General features: G+C 40.5%; 1 protein-coding gene across 2 annotated transcripts; it reads right to left on the reverse strand.

Moving 5' to 3' along the window:
- Positions 1–12: 12 nt before the first annotated feature.
- On the reverse strand, positions 13–16,285 carry LOC307259476 (amine sulfotransferase-like). 2 transcript variants are annotated; one of them, XM_080039338.1, is made up of 7 exons: positions 16,139–16,285; positions 15,584–15,751; positions 5,619–5,836; positions 2,660–2,786; positions 2,141–2,235; positions 1,818–1,989; positions 13–751 (listed from the first exon to the last, which is right to left on the reverse strand). In XM_080039338.1, exons 2-7 carry the CDS (start codon positions 15,744–15,746, stop codon positions 636–638), a joined length of 891 nt encoding a protein of 296 aa, XP_079895464.1. In that variant the 5' UTR covers positions 15,747–15,751; positions 16,139–16,285; the 3' UTR covers positions 13–635. The 2 variants fall into 2 exon arrangements, with proteins under 2 accessions (XP_079895464.1, XP_079895463.1); XM_080039337.1 differs by having other exon boundaries at positions 1,818–1,998.
- Between the last annotated feature and the right edge of the window lie 6,797 nt (positions 16,286–23,082).

Below are 23,082 nucleotides of genomic sequence, written 5' to 3' on the forward strand. Positions count from 1 at the left end.
TACAAAGAACATTTCCTAAATCAAACAGTTTGAAAAAAAAGCTCACATTTCTAATGTCGTACTTCAACTCCGATTTATGAAAGCGTCAAATTAGGCGTATATACTATATATTTAGCAGCAGCCATAGAAGTCCATAGAACATACTAACATGAGCCATGTTTTCACTCATTCATAACCTTACAGAAAAAGTATACCAAGGCTTTCTTACACTTTGTGTGAAACCAAAACACGCATAGTCTATAAACCGCTAATCCACTGTGGTGAACAGGAAGACTGTTTTTCAGAGTAATTACTATGAATGAGGCATTGCTTGTAGTGAGGTTTTTACAAAACATGGGGAAAAAAAGGCCTTCATTGAGATGGTCAAAAATACAACATAGTTTCTCAGTACAGTTTTGCATAGATTTTTTAAAGTGTCCTTAAATGAATGGTAACCAATGTCTACCTGGGACGAAGTAAAAACAATATTATGCATCGAAAAAGCAACATTAAAGTGAAGGCTAAAAATGTACACAGACACTGGTGTGTCCAGAAGAAAGAAAAACTTGCGTGAATAATGCTTTTGTCTGTAAAGCACAGTGTTCGAAAAAGCTGCGACTGTGACTGTCTTCTTCTGTGTGTTGTCCTGAGACTGATCACTCAATGTCCCAGATAAAAGACAATGGAAAGTCCTTCATCTCGTTGTGGTAGATGTGGTCAAAGCTCTGGTCCTGGGCCACTGTGAAGTGATTCTTCCAGTCACCGATGGTTCCTAATGGGAACAGAACAGAAGGAGAATTGATTGAAAGTTTTATATCGAACATGTAAAAGAAAAAACAGAAATTATCATACATCAAATAATATCACACAAAATACAAAGCATAACTAGATGACTACTAGACTACATGAGGAACAAACACTAATGATCGGAATTACATGTTGGAAAAAGGAGTGGGAAAAAGTTCACACTTATTTAATCCCACCTAGGTTGGAACAAGTTGTAGTTTTCTGGAATTAAGTACTCCAGTATGTAAACTGTTCTATGCAATACTGAGTATAGTCAATCAAATTAAAACCGCATTATAACTGTAATTCACACTTTTGTACAGCCCTTTGAGCCTTCCATCTCCATCTTTCTCATAACATGTGTTAAAAAAAAACAGTCAGATTTATCTCCCCTTGTGATGTCATTAGGGGAGAAGCTTCCAACCTATTGAAGCACTATCTCTGCCTGTGATAAGCCACACACCCAGATACCCCTGAATCTAGGGGTGGTAACTGGCAGTTAGATTCAAACCGACAGTTAGATTCAGGACCAATCAGAGCAGACATGGGCATTTTGTAAGGCGGGGCTTACAGAGACCTGCTCTAAAATGGAGTGTTTCAGACAGAGGCTGAACAGAGGAGATTTAAGCAGTGCGAGATTATTATTATTTTTTTTGGACACTACACCATGAAAACAGCTTATAGTACAGATCCAATTTACAATTTTGATTCTGAAAATGATCATAACGTGACCTTTAAAAAGCTAAATGTTGAAATACGATCATGAACAGGTGGGCCAATGTAATGAAATGAGAACAGGCCCTGGCAGTGGTGCTTTGATATAAGTTGAAGTTTGCTAATTGCTCGTTTTGGTAAATCATTACATTACATTACATCCAAAGCGACTTCCATTAAGTGCATTCAACCATGAAGGTACAAACTCAGAACAACAAGATCCCGCAAGTACTATAGCTTCAAATAAACCAAACTACTAAGTGCCACATGTAAGTGCTACATGGAGACGTAACAAGCATCTTTTTTAAAGTCTTCCCCCGTCTGGAGTATGCTCTTACCTTTCCTCATAAACGTTCCCTGGTTGTGGTTGAGCAGGTAACTGGGCACCTGTTCGTAGGAGGCCTGAGGGATCTTCTTCATGTTGTTGAAGGTGCTGTGTTTGACCACGTTGGCCAGCTCTTCATCAGTCAGCTCTAGACCCAGCAGGGAGCAGATCCTCTCCACTGCCGACTGAAGGTCCTGGACACAAACCCAGTAGCCTAAATCACCTGAAGATCTGTTGTCCAAACCATTGTGACTGAATACTTCTCAACAAGAGGCCAGTTACAACATGTGATATGACAACAACGTGTGGACATGCACAGAGGGTTTGAGCTCCTACTTGGATCATTTCTTCATAAGTCATGAAGAGCATGTTCATATCGTCCTTGTGAGAGTACCAAGTCTTAATGTGCTCAAACCAGCTGCCCCCAAACACTGCAAGAAATCAGCAATGCACAATGTCACCACAACAACATGAGCTGCACTGCTGCTAACAGAATGACAAATGCCACATTATCCGTGCAAGTATAGCCTGCGTTCCAAATCACATACTTTCCTACTATTTAGTATGCCATAAAAAGATGTAGGATGTCCCAATACATGCACGTTAATTGTAGTATGCTGGAAATACATAAATGCCCCACTAACTACAATAGCATTTTGGAGTATTCGTCTTTATTCTAGACATTTCTCGACATAATGAAAAAAAAAATCTACCTTATCTGATTTTTCTCTCCTGTGGCCCTAAAACTCTTCTGTACTTTACTGTAGTATGTAGTGTAGTAAAAAGAAAGAGTATGTGATTTGGAACGCAGGGATTATGTTTTTGTGAGCTACATAAGAACAGGGTTGCTCTTACCATCTCCTCTCATGAACTTCTTAAAGAAGTCATCGAAATCCTTTGGAGTTTCCAACATGTTTGCAACCTTATGGAAGTGGAAGTAAGACACAAGGACGTCTTTGGGATTTCTTGCCACGTAGATCACCTAAAAGATTTAAGTCTGGGCATGAACAATTTGCGGTAACGCTTTATATTAGGGTCCTCGTAATAAACATGCATTAATAGGTAATAAGACCCTTAACAGAGGCTTATTAACATTCATTTGTGTTATACGACTATATTAATTAATTATAACAACATGTTTATTGTGAGATTCAACAAAGGAAAGAAGGATTAAGGTGAGACACTGTGGGCGGCAGTGGTGAAGTGGGTAGGGATATCGCCTCTGGAGTGTAGGGTCGGAGGTTCGAACCCCCGCCTGCCCGCCACATGTCGGAGTGTCCCTGGGCAAGACACTGAACCCCAAATTGCTCCAGATGGTTCAGAAGGCGCCTTGCATGGCAGCTACTGCCATCGGTGTATGAATGGGTGAATGTGGTAAGATATGTAAAGTGCTTTGGGGCTGAGAAAATCGGCTAAAAGGCGCTATATAAGTCAAGTCTGTTTACCATTTACACTTCAGGCAATTTTTTTTTTTAAATCTTGGTAATCTATGTTGCTTCCATAACATGTCTTCTTCCATACCAGTATAAATCAAAAGCCCAAAATGTTCATTTAGGTTAATAAACCTTGTCTGTATATTGCTCCTATACAACCATCTTTAACACTCATTAACTCAACATTATTTTTTCAATACTCCAAAAATCACTATTCTGAAGGTTAATACAGACGGATAAATGCAATTTTTAAGACCTGTACATTGTATTCTTTACAGTAGTAGTAACAGCTAGATGTTTTATTTGAGATCCAAATGTACGCAGAAATAGTTCGATATTTTCACATTAGCATATTTATACTGAAAACTGTTTTGCTTTCATGTAAGTAATCAACTGCAGTGTCTCACCTTAAGAAAGAGAAAGAGAGAGAGATAGAGATAGAGAGAGAGAGAGAGAGAGAGAGAGAGAGAGAGAGAGAGAGAGAAAACTGAACTAAATGAACATTTATTCTTGTTGGCATCTTATGGGCAGTGACAGTTCAACAGAACAAACATCTAGTAGAGGGATTTACAATACATTTTGGAACAATTTCTCTTGTGCATGGGTTTTGGGTAATGCCTGAAATGCCTCAAGGCTGATACATTTATACTGTATATATACATTTCTTTTGTGTGAGTAAGTAATAAAATGTATTTACTTTCTCTACAGTTGATGGGCAGACACTGGCGTTGCTGTCCCATCAGAACCTGAAGCAAAAAAGAAAAGAAAAAAACTCGAGCCAAGGCAGACAGTCTGCAGGACTGTCCCTGCGTTCCCAAATCGCATGCTTTCTACTATTTAGTATGGTAGAAAAAAGATTTAGTATGTCTCGATTCTCTGGCCAAATTTAGAATGGCTGGAAAGACCCGGATGTCTACTACTGTACATCCGGCCAAGATTTTTAGTGTTGAAAACAGCATCCTATTTGGGCGATTCTGACCCACAATCCAATTTGCACCTGAAGTAATCGACGGAGTCTCCATATGAAAACAAACGGAGATGCAAAAAAAAAAAAAACAGAGATGCAACGGATATAAAAGCAAGAGGCGAGATCAAGGCGCAATGTTATGATGAAATAAATAAGTAAAAGTATGTCCCAATTGTATGCCTATTGTATCCTAACTAGATTATTTTTATCGTCAGATGTAGTATGTAAAATAGAAAAAAGAAAGAGTATGCGATTCGGAACGCAGGACTATGAGTGCACCACTTCAAAGTGTCACTGGCAAGAAGCTTAAAATAGTGAGGAATCTAGAACTCTCATAAAGATACTCACAAGGGAACGTCAGAGGGTTTTACCACCCTCCATAAACTCTGGCCTGCCTTAGAGACCATCTAATGTACACGCACATGGTCCCCCCATCAGGTCCCCCCATCATCTTCTACTAACAGTCATGCCTTTTCCAAAGAGATTTGATTGGTCAGTATGCTGTGCTTTTACACGTGGAACCCAACCCTCTCCAGAGTAGGTTAGCCATGCTTCATAACGTAAGCCTCATAGCATAATTGCCTAAATCATATTTACTCTGCTCTACTTTTACTCTACATCTACTCTATTCTACATCTACTCTATTCTAGGCTACATCTACTTTTGGTTAGCCTAATAGCATAATTGCCTAAGTCATATTTTAAGAGTTATAGGGCCAGTTTCACAGACAAGCCTAGTCCTCGACTAAATTGTACTTTCGATGGACAATCTCCATTCTAAATTCCATTTAGTCCAGGACTAGTCTCCATGTCTTTGAAACTGGCCCATAGAGTAGGGTAAAGTAGATGTAGAGTAGAGTAGATGTAGAATAGAGAGGATGTAGATTAAAAATAGAGTAGAGTAAATAAGATTTAGGCAGTTATGCTATGAGGCTAACGATAAGTTACTGTGTTGATGTAAAATGGTAAACCACTGTTTTGACAATGAAAACCCAGGGTTAAACCTGGGAATTGACCTTTATCAAGCCCAAATCCTGCTTTCGTAGTGTACAGCTTTCATAATTTCCGTCTGGACCAAAACAGTATTGAGGCCTTTAATCTAGCGGACTGCTTTGGAATTTAAATGAGCTCCACCTCATATAAACCTATTCCGTATTCCTGGAAGTATACGGAGCAGCTACAGCCGTCAGATTTGTACGCCCGACTTTACCATGTGTGATGTCACACATGGTAAAATGTAGGGTTAGGATTAACAGGACAGCTGGCCCAAGGGGAAGACTGAGGGAAGAAAAACCTAATTTATTATATTATAATAGTGATTTTATAATGATCGAATGCGGGTTCCGTATGGGTGAAGTATTCCTTTAAGTATTATTCAACACGTATAGGTGGAATACACAGGTGCTATTGCTGACCTTGCCCTTCTTCTGGCTCAGAGGACGAGGCATGAAGTGGTGCTGCAGATGGGTGACCCTCATCCTGGGTGAAGGTGCTGTGATGAACGCTTGTCTGTTGTCATTCACCTCAATCCAGGGCATGAGGCCAGCGTTGGAGTTTAGGTCGGGCTTACTAATGGCTGTCACATCTCCCTTGGCCTCCAGAAGCAGCAGGATCTGCTGCATCCAGATGGTCCCTGGGTAAAACAGAGCAGAAAGGCCTCATTTATATCTATCTGCCATACTACTGTGTGTACATAGGCGGCAGTTAAATTGTCCACGTCAAAGGTAATACGAGGAACTTTTAAACATTTCTGAAACAGTCTAATTTTTCCTCTGATGATCAGAAATTACATTTAACAGCAAACGAGACCATCAGTGCAAAGAATACTATTTTTTATATATATATATGTTTTTCTTAATGCCTTTGTCAGGGGTACAGCAGCTAGCGTGGTAAAAACACTACTGCTTTTGTCCAAAGGGGACAAACTGAAAGTTCCTCGGGGGACCTTTAAGTAAGTTAGTCCATAGTAAACACAAGGCACATTGAAATTTGTCTTTCTGCATATCCCCTCTGAGGGGGTCAGAGAGCAGGGTCAGCCATAGAACAGCATCCCTGGAGCAGTTGGGGTTATTTGTCTTGCTCAAGGACACAATGGTAGAGATGGTTGGCATCCAATGTTTCCCCTTCCATTGTCTTGGAAATGTTTTCCCCCCATGGACATTTTTTAATATCAGGTGCTATTTTATTAAATGAGAAAAAAAAACACTTACAGTATATGTTATTTATGTCATTAATGTGCACGTAGTGTCTACTGCTGCGTTGCTTTGCTGCTCCCTCCTCTGCTCTGTTCAGTGAAGGGCGGAGGAGGATGCTAACATTAGCTCTGCTGCTAGACATCTTATGTGGATCTCAATCAATGGACCAGAGGTGTCTGACTTCACATACCAGGAGGCAGTGGAAACTGCTTGACAGTACGCTACTGAAAAAGTGCTAAAAAAACAGCCTGTCCTACATAGCTGAGATTTTGAATGAACATGACTTTTTTGTTGTAAAAAGAAACTTCTGAATATACATATAAAACGTAGTTGTAAAAAATTGCTGTTGTACAAAAACAAGGTAAATACAAGCCCCCCCTCCCCCCAAAATCAGTAAACCTAGGGGAAACACTGGGGCACTGTACATGTATTACCAGCAGCCACTAGTTACAACTAGCACCCTCCTGTCCAGTGGCGGGATCCAACCAGCGACTTCATGGTTACTGGTCGGATCCCTTAGGCCATCCTAACACCCAATAGGTCTGCATGAGGTCAAACTCACACATATACTGTACATACTCTCACTCATCTGATCATGTGATACACTGCTCTCTGTGCGACACACACACAGAGTAGGGACATTCATCAAATGCCAGGCATACTAATCAGCCTTGGTTCCTTCCTCTGTGACGGGACTCACACTGCAGTGAGATTCACACTGACCTTGGACACTGCATGACACTGGACTCCACAGTGTACCTGATAGAAGAGCCGTCATTGTGTGTGTGTGTGTGTGTGTAAAACTGGACTTTTTCATATCTCTTTTCCTTAACATTCTATAATACAGCCCACAATTACAAAGGTTGTATGTACCAAGTGTGCTTGTACTAAAAAAAATGAAGCATAAAAAAAAGACTTGAAATGTCTTCACATTACAACTGCTTGAAGATACTTTTCCCTCTCTGGCTCCAGAAAGCCTTAATGTATGTGCAAGAAAGGTAAACTGCAAGTCTATGAGTTTGGGCTTAACTTGACTTAACTTATTTGAAGATTCGGTCGAATAGTCAAAAAATGTGATTATGAAGCAAGGATGATGCTGTTGGCTATATGGGGGTGCTGAATGTCTGATTTAACATGAAATTGCTAAATTGCCTATTGTACTGTTAATACAAAATTTAAAATAACTAAATAATGATTTTGATCAATCGTGAATGGTATATTAGGACACAATAAAATGAATTCCTATGACAATACCAAAAAGACAAATTGTTATTGGGTCTTTTAGCCCCTTTGTCTGGTGTGGGAAAATGTCTCAATTGACAATATGGATCAATAAAAAAAAAATTAAGAGACCACTCCAAATGTTCAGTGTCTCTTGTTTTACTATTTATAGGAACATGTTTGAGTAGAATGAATATTTTGGTTTTATTTTATAAACTACTGACAACATTTCTATCTAATTCACAATAAAAATATTGTCATGTAGAGCATTTTCAATAAGTCAGTGATTCTTGAGAACCTGGACAAAAGGCCGTCTTCCATATGTAACTGCTGTTATCTTTAAAAATTAAAATATTTACAATTGTAGATGTTATTAGGGATTAAGAATAGAATGTCTAGAGCACAATTATCCCCTTAAATTTAATGTTATCATTTTTATGTCAAATATATGACACTTGTTATCTTCTCACAACGTCCAAAACAGTGTGTCCACAGAGAAGGTTTCAATATTTCAATAAAACCTGATAAAAATGTACTTTAATAATTAAAAAGTGCTTTTTTCATCAAAAGCAACACTAAGAATCTCTCATATCAACAAAAACTGTTTTTCTTCAACACATTCATGTTTTATATGGTTTCAAAGTGGGGGGACACTGTTTGTCACCACCGTCGGACAATCCATTAAAATTTAATAAAATCAGGCAAAATAAGGGGCAGCTGTCACCATGAAGGACATCTTGTCACATTCTACCTCTGCAGAGTACATGAGAGTCAGACAGGCTCTGATAAGTGTTGTAGTTTTAGAATATTTTACATTCCAAATTTTGAAAGTCATGCGTCACAACCATGATATGTCAACACCGACTTAGAATTTCTGAAGAAGTTATTTGAAATGTTTCGATAATTTAATTTTCCTGAAGTAGTTCATACTAGCACCTATCATCAACAGAAAAACCAAACTGCTACTAGAAAAACTCTTTTTGTTCTGTTTAAGAAACGTTAAATATGTCAATACCGTCAGATATAAAACATGTATATTCATATACATTTTGGTGAATATTTGTGATCACTATACTCTATCTCATGGGTCTAGCATAAAATGAGGGAACATTTATTAGTGTTTTTTGGTGTAAAAAAAATAAGGAATGGCAAGGTAAAAAGCCCATTTTGATAAAAAGGACAAAAGCTGGGAGGTTGTGTCAAAGCTTAGCTCAGTAGCTTAGTATATGTTGGATACATACATGTAATTTAATTTGCCTAAACATTGGTTTTGTATTTTTTCAACATTGCACCCTGTTTTGTCCCACTTCTCAAGAATCACTGAAGTAATGTAGAGATGAAGATTGAAGAAAAATCCAGACTGGTTTTTTCCACGGCTCTATATACAGCTTTTATTGACTGCTAAGAGGGCTAGCCCAAACCCCAAATGATCTACATATTCTCAGTTTTTCACCCTAACTCACTATAGCCTCAAATCAGAACTTGGTGCAGTCAAATCCTTAGCAAGTATAGCGGTAGAAAGTGCCATTTCATTCTTACAGCCTGACAGCCAAATCTCGTTCAAAACTGAAGGGGCTTATATACTGTATAGTGGAGCCAGCCTTACTATAAAGCTGACTTTCATCACAGAGTGTTCTCTGGCATCCAGTACAGAACAGCCAGATTCTGCAACAAGTCATTAGACTCCTGACCTGTAAATAACCTCTCTCTCTCCCACTACACCTCCCTCAATCCCCTCCTTCTAAACCGGATAATGTACAATTACTTTATAAGCAGCTGTGAACTGCTTTTAGTGAAATAATTTTTTTAATGTGCATTTTACACCAGTTGTTCTAGCATTATTCTATTATTTGTTTTTATTTGTAGATTTTATTCAAACACCAGTACTCATTTTATTCTATGAGCAGTACACTGTATTGTGAGCCAGTGGAACAAAAACTATTTTGGATGTGCAACTGAATTACATTATCATATTAAAGCTATCTATCTATCTATCTATCTATCTATCTATCTATCTATCTATCTATCTATCTATCTATCTATCTATCTATCTATCTATCTATCTATCTATCTATCTATCTATCTATCTATCTATCTATCTATTAATAATTGATAGGTTTCATATAGCGCTTTATTGCCTAGGCACTCAAAGACGCTTTACAGGGTTCCTGGTTCAATTCGTTCACACACAGTCATACCGGTGGTGGTAAACTACGAGAGTAGCCACAGCTGCCCTGGGGCAGACTGACGGAAGCGTGGCTGCCATTCAGCGCCAACGGCCCCTCCGACCACCACCTCAAACATACAGCAATCATACACATTCACACAAGGCAAGGTGGGTGAAGTGTCTTGCCCAAGGACACAACAAATCTATCTATCTATCTATCTATCTATCTATCTATCTATCTATCTATCTATCTATCTATCTATCTATCTATCTAACCGCAGAATCACAAATGTATGCATGTATGTAAATATGACAGTGCATGTTAAAACTAGCCCTATTACACTCATGGAGGCAGTCAAAGGAACACATCATTAGTTTCAGAAGGAAAACGGGCCGACAGTAATCCCTTAGCAAATCTGGTCCCAAAGCCCAAATGAAAGTGAATTCCAAATAGAAGGGTCAAGTGTTGTAGAAAGGTCTTCGCTAACAACACAGTGAAACCTTCACTGTGTTCCGAATCGCATACTCTTTATTTTTTCTATTCTACATACTACATCCGACGATAAAAATAATCTAGTTAGGATGCAGTAGGCATAGGGGAGAACGGGGTAAGTAGGCACACTTTTTACTCTAGTGAGAATTGCTCATCACCAAAACATCTGTCAATAGCCATTCCTACATTAAATTGAAGCTTAAGGTGTTGGCTAGAAATGTGTGTCTCTCTTTTTTCCCAACTTATTGTAATGAAGAAGTAATTTACCATCAAAGACACTCTGACACATTGTGACAACCAACCCCATCAAGGGGTTGGTTGTCACACACTATGGGGTTGTTTGTCACAATGTTATCTTAATGGGAAAAATCTTAAAAAGAAGGCAAGGAGGCAGGACCAAATTTGAATGTTTAATTGCATTGTCAAGTTGACAAATAGGCCTACATAACGTTCTGTAGCCTTGGCAGCTGGTCTAGTTTGGGATGCACTGGGTTGTTTTGATTTTGTTGCCCTTTTTTCTTTTGCTTGCTAGCTGCCTTTTCCTGCTCTATTATTTCCTTCTCTGGGGTGTCAGTGAGGATACAGCTTGACAATTTCTTTCGTTATTGGGTTCCTTTTCTGGCTGCAGCCTTGAGATAACATGTGACAACCAACCCCCCAAAAAATTTGACGACCAACCCCAACTTGAATTTCTTGCTAGCATCAAGGCCAACAACCATCTGACAACTAATTAGCTTGCTAACCACAATCTAAACTATAGTTTACCCTTCACACTTTCTGAGGGTAACAAGTGTTTTGTTATAAACCCATTGTGTAAAAGCCTAGAAGAAAAATACTGAGAAGCAAAATATTTGGAATTTGACATGAAAAACACAAAACATCCTCTCACCTGAAATGCAGCAGTCGAACTCCAAGGAAGTCTATGTATGTGACCTCTGATCCCAATTCTGGACCTTTTTTATATCAACATTTCAGAGCTAGCGCGCTCTGGTGGCGAGATATAACGAATGTGACATCCAACCCATGTGACAAATTACCCCGTTCTCCCCTTCTATTGGGACATACTTTTACTTGTTTATTTCATCATAACATTGTGCCTTTATCTTGCCTCTTGCTTTTATATACTTCAGGTTCGCACTGGATTATGGGTCAGAATCGCCCAAATAGGATGCTGTTTTCAACACAAAAAATCTTGGCCGGATGTAATAGACATCCGGGTCTTTCTAACCATCCTAAATCTGGCCACAAGAATCGGGACATACAAAATCTTTTTTCTAACATAGTAGAAAGTATGCAATTCGGAACACGGCTTGTCATTTTGGCTCACATTGCTCTCAAACTAGGATATATGACAAATCCAGAGGCCGCAGCAAAAGCAACCATTAGAGGTCTCCTCTTATAGGTGCAAAGCGGCCTGACGTGCCCTTTATGTTGGAAGAGCTATGAAAAATCCTATTCATGCGAAGGGCGGTAATACTCTGATAGACAGGAAATAACCCATTTTGTGGTCACCAATCTCCCCTGTTTCTTTTTTTTCCCCAGATGATCGCGTGTCTCTGCTGAAATAGATAGAGAACTGTGGGGGCAAACTAGCCAGCCTGACTATACATCTGAATAAACACACTGTTCTTACAGACAGCCCCCTACTGTTCTCTGGTCAGCCTGCCCCTCCCACGTTTACAATATCAATGTATATTTGAACCGTCTGCCTCTAAGGGGCACTTTACACGGTGAAAACGTGAGTTTTCCCGTTTTTGGTTTAAAAAAAAAAAACCCGTTCAGACACAATTTATCTGACATCTTCACCCGTACACAAGTTTTCAGAGGAAACGGGCCGAAATCGCTGAAGTAGCAGCCATGCCAAGCCAATAGTCAGCGGTGACACAGCCTAGTAGATAGCTCTTCCGGTACAATTTGATGCATAAAACCTTACTGTAACCGAAAATTAATGCCACTAACGTTCATAAAGCGGTTGGTGTAAGCTTGGGGTTACAAATATTGTAAAAGACAAGCTTTCTGTCCTCTTATTTCACCGCATTGAACTCGGAAAAACAGCAGACTTGCTGATAGTGAAGGGGCTTCGTGAGCGGATATTTTCCTGTTAGGCGTACTTCAAAATAAAAGTCAACTCACGTGTGTCCAGCGAAATGCTATGAATGTTTAGCCAGTGAAATGCTTTTACTGTGAAGCCATAGCCTTAATGCTCCTTTTGTTGAACAGTAGCCTAACTTAACCGCTGCACGCTGATAGTGTTTTTTTTAATGTAGAGCCGTGTCCCTGGCATATAGAAGTGACACACGTTTATTTAGCTAGAAAAACAGGCAGAGCACAACTCTTTCCCTATTTGCTTGTAGGAGCGATTGGTGGCACGATAACAAATGCATCAGCAACAGCACAACGTCCATGAGCACAATGAATACAGCTCGGTGATCCGCCATTGTTGTTGTTGTTTTCCAACTGGCGCACGTGGACCTACAAAGACGGCGCATGCCTATTTATATCCAAACGCAATGCGCATGTGTGAGGGTGGAGCCGTGACGTCAGCGTTATCAGGGGAAATGGTTTCGATGTTTACAGGAAACCAAAACCGTTAAGTTTTCCAAAAAATCCTCCCTCGGAGGTGATCTCAAAAATCTGCGGTTCATGCCTGCGTTTGCGTTTGCGTTTGCTGTTTTCCTGTAAATGATATAGTGCAACCGCAGAAATTTTTCTGCGTATGCACCGTTTTGCGTGGCCGTGTAAAGTGCCCCTCAGCCTGTCTCTCCTCCATTGTAATGTAATTTAGACGTCTCCCCCCTCCCCCCGGGGAGCAAATGTTCCTTAAATATGTGACAATTTTAAGGAAGCGTCGTCACTCTTAGCAAGATACCCTCATGTATATGGCAATCAGTGACCCCTCCAGAGGACCCTTGCTATTTTGAATAAACCTTTTGCTTTAAACACTGTATCATTCTGCTTTTTATCACGACAGAACTAATCTATTGATTCTGATTCACTGATTATGTGGAAACCCAACATGTATTACATGTAGCCTGTTATAAAATGACGTGCAGTGCAGATACTTTTACTGCTTCTCCATACTTCATGGGCCTGATATGCATTAACCTCCCCGGGACTCCAGACCCCGGTGGAAACACACACAGACATTGCGGTCCAGGAACTAAAAGTGTGTGGAGGAAAGGCAGCCGTAGATAGTGTCTTTGCATGAGTTTCTCAGTGCTCCCCATGGCTCACACAGCGACAGTGGCATTCTTTTGCTGGCATGTGACTTTCTCTCCCCTATGGGTAGCTTTGCTATTGTTTAACTTCTTCCATTGTGAAGTCATTTGTCGCTTTCTAGGGAGCTTCTCCAACACACTCCCTGTGTTCCAATCCCCATACTCCCCTACTATTTACCACGCCAAAAAAAGATTTAGGATGTCCCAATACATGCACATCAATTGTAGTATGCTGAAAATACATAAATGCCCCACTAACTCCAATAGCATTTTGCAGTATTGGTATTTATTCTTGACATTTCTCAACATATTGAAAATAATCTTCCTTATCTGATGTTTTTCTCTCTCCTGTAGCCCTAAAAGTCTTCTGTACTTTAGTATGTAGTGTAGTAAAAAGAAAAAAGTATGTGATTTTGAACGCATGGACTGTCCGCTGCAGAGGCCCAGAACATAGGCCTACCTAATGGTATAGGTTTATGAGGGACACATAACTACGGATCCATGGGAACAGAGAAATGAAGAATATAGTTCTGCTATTTCTCTCAGTGTTACAGCAGTATGGAACCAAAGCTAATAACAGGACTTGTGTTACCCAGACCATAACCTAATAATCAAAGACATTGTTGAGAACAGAGACTCAGGCCTGCTGACTCATAACCAAAATCAGCCACAGATCAAGCCCCATTACAACTCAAATATATTTCATATGCAGAGTTGCAGGCCACATAAAGAAATTTGTCCATCACTCACAACAATAATTCCAAGAAGGATGTTGAGCAAAGACTATCTAAATAGAAGTTACGTATATAGAGGAATCAGATTCCCCCCATACTCAAAATGAATACAAAATCTCAGTGTTAGTGCAAATTTTTCTTTAGGTTGTCAGTGCATATTTCATGGAAGTGGTGCGAAAAAGTCCACAGCGGTGTGGACAAATATAATTAAGGCAGCAGACGTATTGCGAGAGAGCTTGTGTGTCTGTTGAGATGTAATGGCTGTGGGTAGACATGTCTGTTGCAACAAACCACTGACTGCTGGCTTCAACAAAAGGGCTAATTCTCATGCTTTGTTTATGTGGTACGAGCTAAAACCTAAACATTCAAGCAAACAGTAGTCTCCTGTTACATATGCTGATGGTTTTTGAAACTCCATTTGGAATATTGTTATTGTTAAGAACTGCTGTTACTCTACTGTGGGCTGTTTTCTGACGATACATCCTGACATCATATCCCCAGCAACTTATACAACAGACGTAAAATATATTTTATTTTTTATAATCTAGGATAATTAAGAACAGTTCTCTTTTAGGATATAGCCAAATTTGAAAATTGTACATTTTAGGCCTACACATCCGGTCATGAGTCTAATGGGAAAAGGCTATGATTCAAAAAAGTTGGCAGTGAAGTCAGTTCAGATTGAAATACATTGTTTGATCGAGCGACAAATTGAAATACAGTTTTATCACTAATTTACATCAAGATTTGTGTTACTGAAATAATGAATATTAACTGTTAACTCAGTTTAGTGGACAAGGTAATCACAATCTAAGACTGTGGGCCTTGTTTGTTTAATCATAGTTTTTTGGGGGATGTTGCAATTTCCAGCGGAGACAGCTCCCCGTGTGAAGCGGTTGATGTATCCAATCTGATTGGGGGAAGGATTTTTTTTTCCACAAAAAAATAAAAATAAAATGTTATAGGAACTTTTAAAACATAGGTATAGGAATGTTATAAAACATAGCCAAATGTATACGACATTTGCAAAGATCATGACCTAAACAAGTGTCAATAGCCAACTTATGTTTCAGCTGTGTATGAACCTTTGGGAAATGTAGTGGGAGAAAATCATTCATGCATAAAGTAACTAAACTAAATTAATGGAATTATTGTAGTGGAGGAAAAATACAAATTTACCTCGAAGTGAAGTAAAAGTATAAAGTAGGCCTAGGCCTAAAATAAAGAGATAATAGGCTACTTAAGTAAGTGTAAGTGCCTCAAATGTGTACTTAATTTAGCCTATGCAATACATGACTAAATAGCCTAGGCCAACTTCGTTACTTTCCAGCTCAGTTTCATTCTCCTCTCACCTGATTTGGGATACGTGACGACGAATAGATCGGAGTCTCTGATGTGCAGCTCGGAGATCTGGTCCACTTCCTCCGGGTCATGGATCCCTCTGATCAGCCCGAAGCCTCTGTGCGCCACCAGTTCATGTTGGTTATTATGCGCCTTGGCATCCTTTAACTCCATTATAGCTATAGAGCAAATGACACGAGGGGCGTTTTGTGTTAAATTCCCCTGCTTTACTTTCACTTTTCTATGCTGCTTGTAAACCTTAATTCAATAATTGAAAGCCTCGATCAAGGCTCCAAAGACAGACAAATAACACTTAACGTAGAACATATTTACACTGGTAGACTATCAAAAAAAAAAAAAAAAAAAAAAATCAAGCATCATTTAGGCTACCAGCAGAAAATTGTAAATTATGCAGCCATGGAGAACCGATGAGAACGCATCTAATTGGCTTAGCCTACTGGCCTAATGTCCAAAGAGAATCACTCTCTTGACTGCAAACGACAATACATATCGATGTATGAACGTAAAGTTATATGATAGTTATATAGTCAAATGCATAGGCCTACCTGCTATGTTTGCTGAAGAAAACCACGTCCAGTGTGTTTAAAGTGGCGCGTCTAATGTCGCTCCTTCCATCGGGAAATTATATAGCCTAGTGAGCCCGTTTATTAGGCTGCTATAAATACAGGCAAGCACCCAACCTCTCGACTGAAACCAGAGATCAACCGAACAAAAGCGGCTCAAAGTACAGAGTGTTTCCCGTCTGCACCGCACCTCAGGAATAAAGTGATGAGAGAGAGAGAGGGAGAGAGAGGGAGAGAGAGAGCGAGAGAGAGCAGGGAAGGAGGGAGCATTCTGCGGGAGGTCACGGTGTGTCAGGTGATAAACCGCTCTGAAACGTTTTGACTGTGGGAGACTGTCCCTGCTGAGAAAAGAAAAGAAAAGTGTCTGCTTAGAACAGAGCAGCCAAAACAAAGTTCTGATGTTGCATCATCAGCGCTGTTGGTGTTCCCATTGTGTATTCATGCTTGCCAAAGTTTTATTTTATTTATATACAGGCCTATATATAAAATGTTAGAATAATACAAACACTTTTTTTTTTACAAAGCTTCAAGACGTCTTTGCTTGTTTATCTTAAATCACCTTGCTCTTGTTTTTTAATGTAACTATTCTATTGTTTTTGTTATTGTTGCTATTTTTGGGGAGAATGAGAGCCTGTGTATGTATTTGTCTTTAATAGTTTGTTTTGTGTATTGTATTAGTTAGGCCTACTGTATGTGTTTCTGAGGACCCTCTCGAAAACAATCTCAAAGGGCTTATCCTCAAATACATTTTATATTTTATTTATTTATCTAACCTTTATTTATACTCGAGATATCATATATAATATACACACATATTCATACTATATTTGCATCCTTCACTGCCATGATGTGAAACTCGTTTCTGCCCTTTGGGACAAACTTAGAACCAAATGAGTGGAACAGATGAACCAAAACCAGAACGCGCCAAACAGGAGATCACTCCTCCAGCTCATCACTATTCAATATTTTGTTTTCAGAAGTTTTTTTTAGTTAGAATATATAGGGCCGGTTTCGCAGACATGGATTAAGCCTAGTTCTGGACTAAATTGTACTTTCAATGGACAATCTCCATTCAAAATTCCATTTAGTCCAGGACTAGGCTTAATCCATGTCTGTGAAACTGGCCCATAATGTACATTTTTTCTGCTCTTCATCACAGTTGCTCCACAGACGTACACCCTTAGTTGTAATACAGTATGCAGATACACACACATGGAATGCAGCCTGTGTGCAGAGACTGGAACGTTCACTGTAGAGTGTACTTGGAGCCTGGCATTGTTGCTTTTACCTTACATGAACCAGTGTTCTCAAACGTCCTGCCAGGAAAAGTATCTAACCACCCCATAGATGTGTTTCAAATTGTGAGCCAATTAAAGTCAACTCCGCTGATTTAGTAGCCCACCATCGACGGGGGATTGGCAAAGATACATGGAAAACAAAAAATTATCTTGGGTGATGCGGCTGAGGTCAAGGCCATACTATTGGTGAGGCTTAAAGTGGGTATTGGAAGTTAGATGCTGCAGTGAAGAATCATATAGGAAAAACATTCTAGTATACCATTTTAATATTGGTTTTTATAAATCTACACTAGAAGTGGCCTCTGGAGCCGTTTTTGTGATACAAATTTTACTTCCGCATCTCAAAAAGAGTTTTCGAATGTGACATAGCATTTGGTCGACGAACATTCTAATCCATAGACTACTTGGTGCGAAACAATGGTAATAGGAGGGAGATTGAGTTATGGTGAGAGGAAAATCAGTGGAGAATCGGTCTGGTGAGTGACTGGCATTAGCTAGAGTTATTAGCCTCGTTCGACTTCGAGCCGTCTTGCTCAGACCTGCGCAACTATGACGCGCGTCTTGCTGAGCGCACAACAAAAATGCTGCAAAAATGCTGTGCGCTCAGCAGGCCGAGCGTCATAATTGCGCAGGTTTTAGCAAGACGGCGACATCTCAAACGAGGCTAATGTTAGCTTATGACAGAATGCTAGCCATATTTCAACACTTAACAGTCTATCACTTTACAAGTAGGCCTATAGGTTATGAAGCTGCATGATGTGTAACTCCACATTACCTCTTGCATCACTACTGGAGCGAGCGAGCGAGCGAGAGACAGAGAGAGAGAGAGCGAGCGGGCGAGCTAACGACAGAAATTACGACATTTACCTCATACACCTTTAGTTTGATAGGTGCCTGTGTGGGAAAGCCAATGAGCTCAGCTGAGCAGAGCATGTGCTGCAGGTGGATCCCTTATGGGCTCTGGTGGAGAAGCTAAACCCCAGACCTCCCGAGACAATTGTCCGAAGACAATTGACACTAACCACGTTGCCACACGTTGCCACAGCACTATTAAAAGCATAAAGAAAAAAAGAAAAAATAAATCACGCAACCCAAAGGGGAAACGCAACTGAAGCCTAACAGGGAAAACTCCAAATCAGAGTGCCACGGTGGTAACACTTACCTTCTCTTAGGATCACAAAAAATACCCAGTGCAGTTTTAATAGATCGAATTATTTATTTAGGTCATGTTGGCCATGGATCCTTATTTAAAGTCTCTCACACCATCAGGGGGTGAGGGGAACTCTGTCAGTCATTTGAAAGAAGACAGACACCAATCAGCAGACTGTGCGATGTTTACTCCTCCTGTCACATGACAGTATGACCATTGTGTGAACCATATTTTAACACCATTCATTCTTAATTTTGAACAAATTTAAAGTTTATTTACATTAATTCAGTCTTTATATTGACAGGTGATCATACTGAAACCAAGGCCCCTTTCTACTTGTGTACTGAAACATGCAATTTAGACATGTTTGAACAATGGCGGGTTAATTATTATCCTACACTGGGGTCAAAATTACTCTGAATGGTCTCAACATATAAATATGATACAAATTATACTGAAATAACTTAAAACTAAACGAACCAGATTAAAAAGACAGTAACAAAAAGTTAGAATGTTTATTGTACTAGGGATAAAAGCTGTAATTTTAATTTAAGTGTATAATCATCAAATACAAATTATCTTTTTTTTAATACTCTGATTACATTAATGGGGGGTGGTCAAGGCTAGGATTAATTTGTGTGAGGGAGAGGGAAGACTGCGAACTTGTCTCCCAGGGGCAACCGCACACACTTTTGCACATTCTTCAGCTCTACACATTGTATCACTGGGGACAAGTGAGATACCATGTGCACTCCCAGCTCCCTTGAATCCATTGGGTAGTTGTAGAGGGCTTCTTTTAGTCTGTACTCCTGGTACATGACATACTCTCTGTTGTCATGACCAATTATATTTTTAACACAACCAATTTTACCGTCAATTACAATGCAGTCATCTTTACTACTGACTTTGATAATAAAACCATCAACTGTAAACTGTTTGAACTGATTTCCCAACAGCCACTCTGGTACTGGCCCAATTCTGATGCGGATATTTTAAATTTGTCTCCTGCTCAATTGGTGAATCCAAATCGTAACCTCTCTGTTCTTGTTCTGACAACCTTCGGATGACCTGTGCCAAAGGATTATCAGCTTTCCGTACCATTTTCTGAAGCTTACCCAATAGGTTTTCAAACGGGAAACCAGAGATGCAGTCTAAATGGCCAGGTACCTTTACATCACTAGAAAGATGCACTAACCCATGTATGTTATATACTACTTGGTCTTTACCATAAAGCAAGCTGTAATGCTCCACAAATGATACTATAAAATGATGAGCCAATTCGTTCAGTTAAAAACAATACTTTGGGCTAACCAAAATGTATATAGCAACAGAGAGTAGCATGAAGTTATTGTAGACTTGAGGCAGCAAGACATCTTTTAAAACTAGAGGACCAGTGAACAGCAAAAATTGGCGCAGCTCTGTTGCTTTCCATCTCAGTCTTTCACTGAGTGCCTGAGGTTTCCTGGCAAATTCTCATGGAATATGAGGTGCCAATGCCAATAATTTCTCAGAGATTAGAGATACTTGACGAGACAAAATTCTAGTTGTACGCAAAGAGCCAGTAGTACCAACCCTTAATTCGAGAAGACGCCTCATAACACCCAAACACACTAGGTGCATGTAATCATGGGGAAAACCAGCAACCATATCAATGCCAGTATCTACCAGAGGACAACGAGTATGGTGGTGATCTTCATGTGTTCCTAATCTAAAAGATTGGTCTGTTCTAAGAGTTGGCGTTGTCTCAGGAAAAGTCATACGGTGATTTGTATGCACTCCTCTTTGTATGCACTTATCACAGCCATAATATCCTGTATGGGACTTGATACCTTTGATAAATGCCCTTGCTGGGGCATCACAAATCACGGAACGAACTTCCAAGAAAAATGTATTTCTCTGGAACACAAAACCAGCGCTCAAGCATTTTAACTCTGCGACTAAATGTTTAAGGAAGTCAGACAGTGTGTCTGGCTTTGTTGTCCCACAAAACAATGCAATAACGAAAGGCTTCTTTGAAAGTTTGGGTAATTGGCCGAGAATGGGCCAAAACTGAATGGAGGAACTTTTAAAAAGAGGCAAAATTTAGCTGCAAATTAAATACATTGCCTTCTGGAAAAGATGATACTAACTTTTAGAATTTTGTTGCGACAGCATTCACTATGCCAAAATAGTGAAATGAGCCACCAGCAAGCATCTCCACTTTGTAATTAGTCCTTGTTTTAAGAAGTGTCCTCCCGTCCTTTGGCAGGAAGGGAAAGTGGATTCTGAGGATTGCCAGTAGGGCTGACAGACAGTGCCACCAAACAGACCCCAAACCTAACTGCCCAGTCAGCTAAGCTGCCCAACAAGCTCTCATGGTCACTCACACTACTATCCCCACTACAGGCACTGCAGTCTTCTCTATAAAGAGATCCTTCTCTACTTAGCACCATATCTTCAATCGGGCTATCTGGTTCTATCATGTCTTCAAGATATCCTTCATTCTCATCAATTGAACTTTCAGCTGGTTCGTTGATGCCCTGATCTACTTGCTCAGTGCATACATTTTGCAAGAAATGTTCAACTTTTTTCTTAGCCCTCCTCCTCCTTTTTTTTTTTTGATGGACCTGGCCCGGCCCAAAATGCCTACCGGCCCACCGGGCATTGCCCGGTACGCCCGATGGCCAGTCCAGCCCTGCGTCCCAGGGCCAATCCGAATAGTCTTTTTTGTATAGGAAATTTCCTTTCCTATCGAGATGACCCGGAAGTACTCGGCGGATAGGTGATTCGAATTCTCAAAATGCTTAGGAAAGGCATAGGAAAGGAGCCTCGATTCATTCTTTAACCCTCCTTTAGCATAGGTTACTCCGGACCAACCTATGCGAAAGGAAAGGAGATAGTGGTATCCCATAATCCTTTACGGAGGCAAAATTTAAAGCAACAGGCCACCGCCGGAGTTAACCGACTCTACACGAATACGAACGAGAGGTAAAACAGAAGAGAGGAGAGGAGAAGAGAGGAAGATTTAACTCGGCTAAAACAAAATACCCCCTCCCCCATAAAGATAATAAAGAACAAACATCATAATAGTTATTTTCATAGCACATAATTTACACCATAAGAAAATAAAATACCAACTTCACATTTAATGAAGTTACTGGGGGCAGTTAATTTCAACATCAACATAAGTGTAGCCTCTTTTTATTCCACATGTGAATTGGGATATATCCGAGGGATTCTCACTCTGTTGGCGACAACCTGATTAAAATCAATATGAAAAGAACGCATGGATCAAACGAGCGCTTGTTGTAGTCAATTTTCGGAGAAAAATGGAGTCGAATTCATTTGAAACAGTGCTGTCTTTTCCTATGTTCGATAGGAAGCACTGTCACTACACGATCTGAGGAGCCTGCACGATATGAGGACCGCATGCGCAGAACGGCCGCCATCTTGGAAAGCCCGCAGTCGCCTAGGCAACGCACGTCAGCGTCCTCACCCCCGCCCCCTCCTAAAGTTCCCCGTGAGCACACACACACACAAAGTCCGTGGGTCAGCCGCCCCGTAACTGAATTTAATTCCAACACGTAATCAGTATCATGATTAATTGTTCTATCTTCATAACAAACTAAATTTCATGAAAATCGGTTCAGAATTGAGCGAATTACAGTCTGTTTTAGTGCAGTCTGTGGCTCTCCAAAACCCTTTGGGCTAAGCGGGCTGTCAAAGATGGCGGCCATTTTGCGCACGCGCACCTCATATCGTGCAGGCTCCTCAGATCGTGTAGTGACAAGCACCTTTCATATCTCCTTAACCCGATGACGTTTAGGGGTTAAGGTATAGGAAAGGAGGCTTAAGGTGCCACACACCGCGGCGCGGCGGTTGGCCGCGCGAATCGCAGGTTCCGCGCCGCGTGATCATATTGGGTCATATTGTGTCCGCCGCCCGACCAGAGTAGCCTTCTCTACTCTGGGGATATGCTGGCGCTGGTGCTAACCGGTGCTGAGAGCACCAGTCTGTTGTGCTGATGGTGCTTTACCCAAGCTAACCGGTGCTAACTTGGTTCATAAAGCAAAACTGATAGCTGTACACAGCAGGCAACAGACACAGAGGCTATTCACAGAACTTATGGGAGCAAACTGTGACTATTATGTTTTCATCCATCTTAATTTCCTCTGTCAGTCGTCCCGAAGCGAGTGACGTTGGGAGGAGCTCAACGCTGATTGGCTATCGCGGCGCGGGCGGCGGCAAAAAGTTCAATATTTTCAACTTCCGCGGCGGCCGCGCCGCCCTGTAAACTCTCCGCGCGGCGGTGTGCAGTGTGTTCGCATCTTTATAGGTTAGGAGATTGGACTATTCGGATTGGCCCCCAGCCTCACACTTCCTGCCATCAACAGCGGGAATTGAAACCATTGAAACCTAAAAGCCTAACGGGACGGGAGAAGTAGTCATATGACCATGGCAACGAGGGAACGCTGGCAACTTGCTGCCGCTGCTCGCCG

This window comes from Ammodytes marinus (assembly GCF_949987685.1).
Source record: "Ammodytes marinus genome assembly, chromosome: 13".
In the NCBI taxonomy this organism is placed as follows: domain Eukaryota; kingdom Metazoa; phylum Chordata; class Actinopteri; order Uranoscopiformes; family Ammodytidae; genus Ammodytes; species Ammodytes marinus.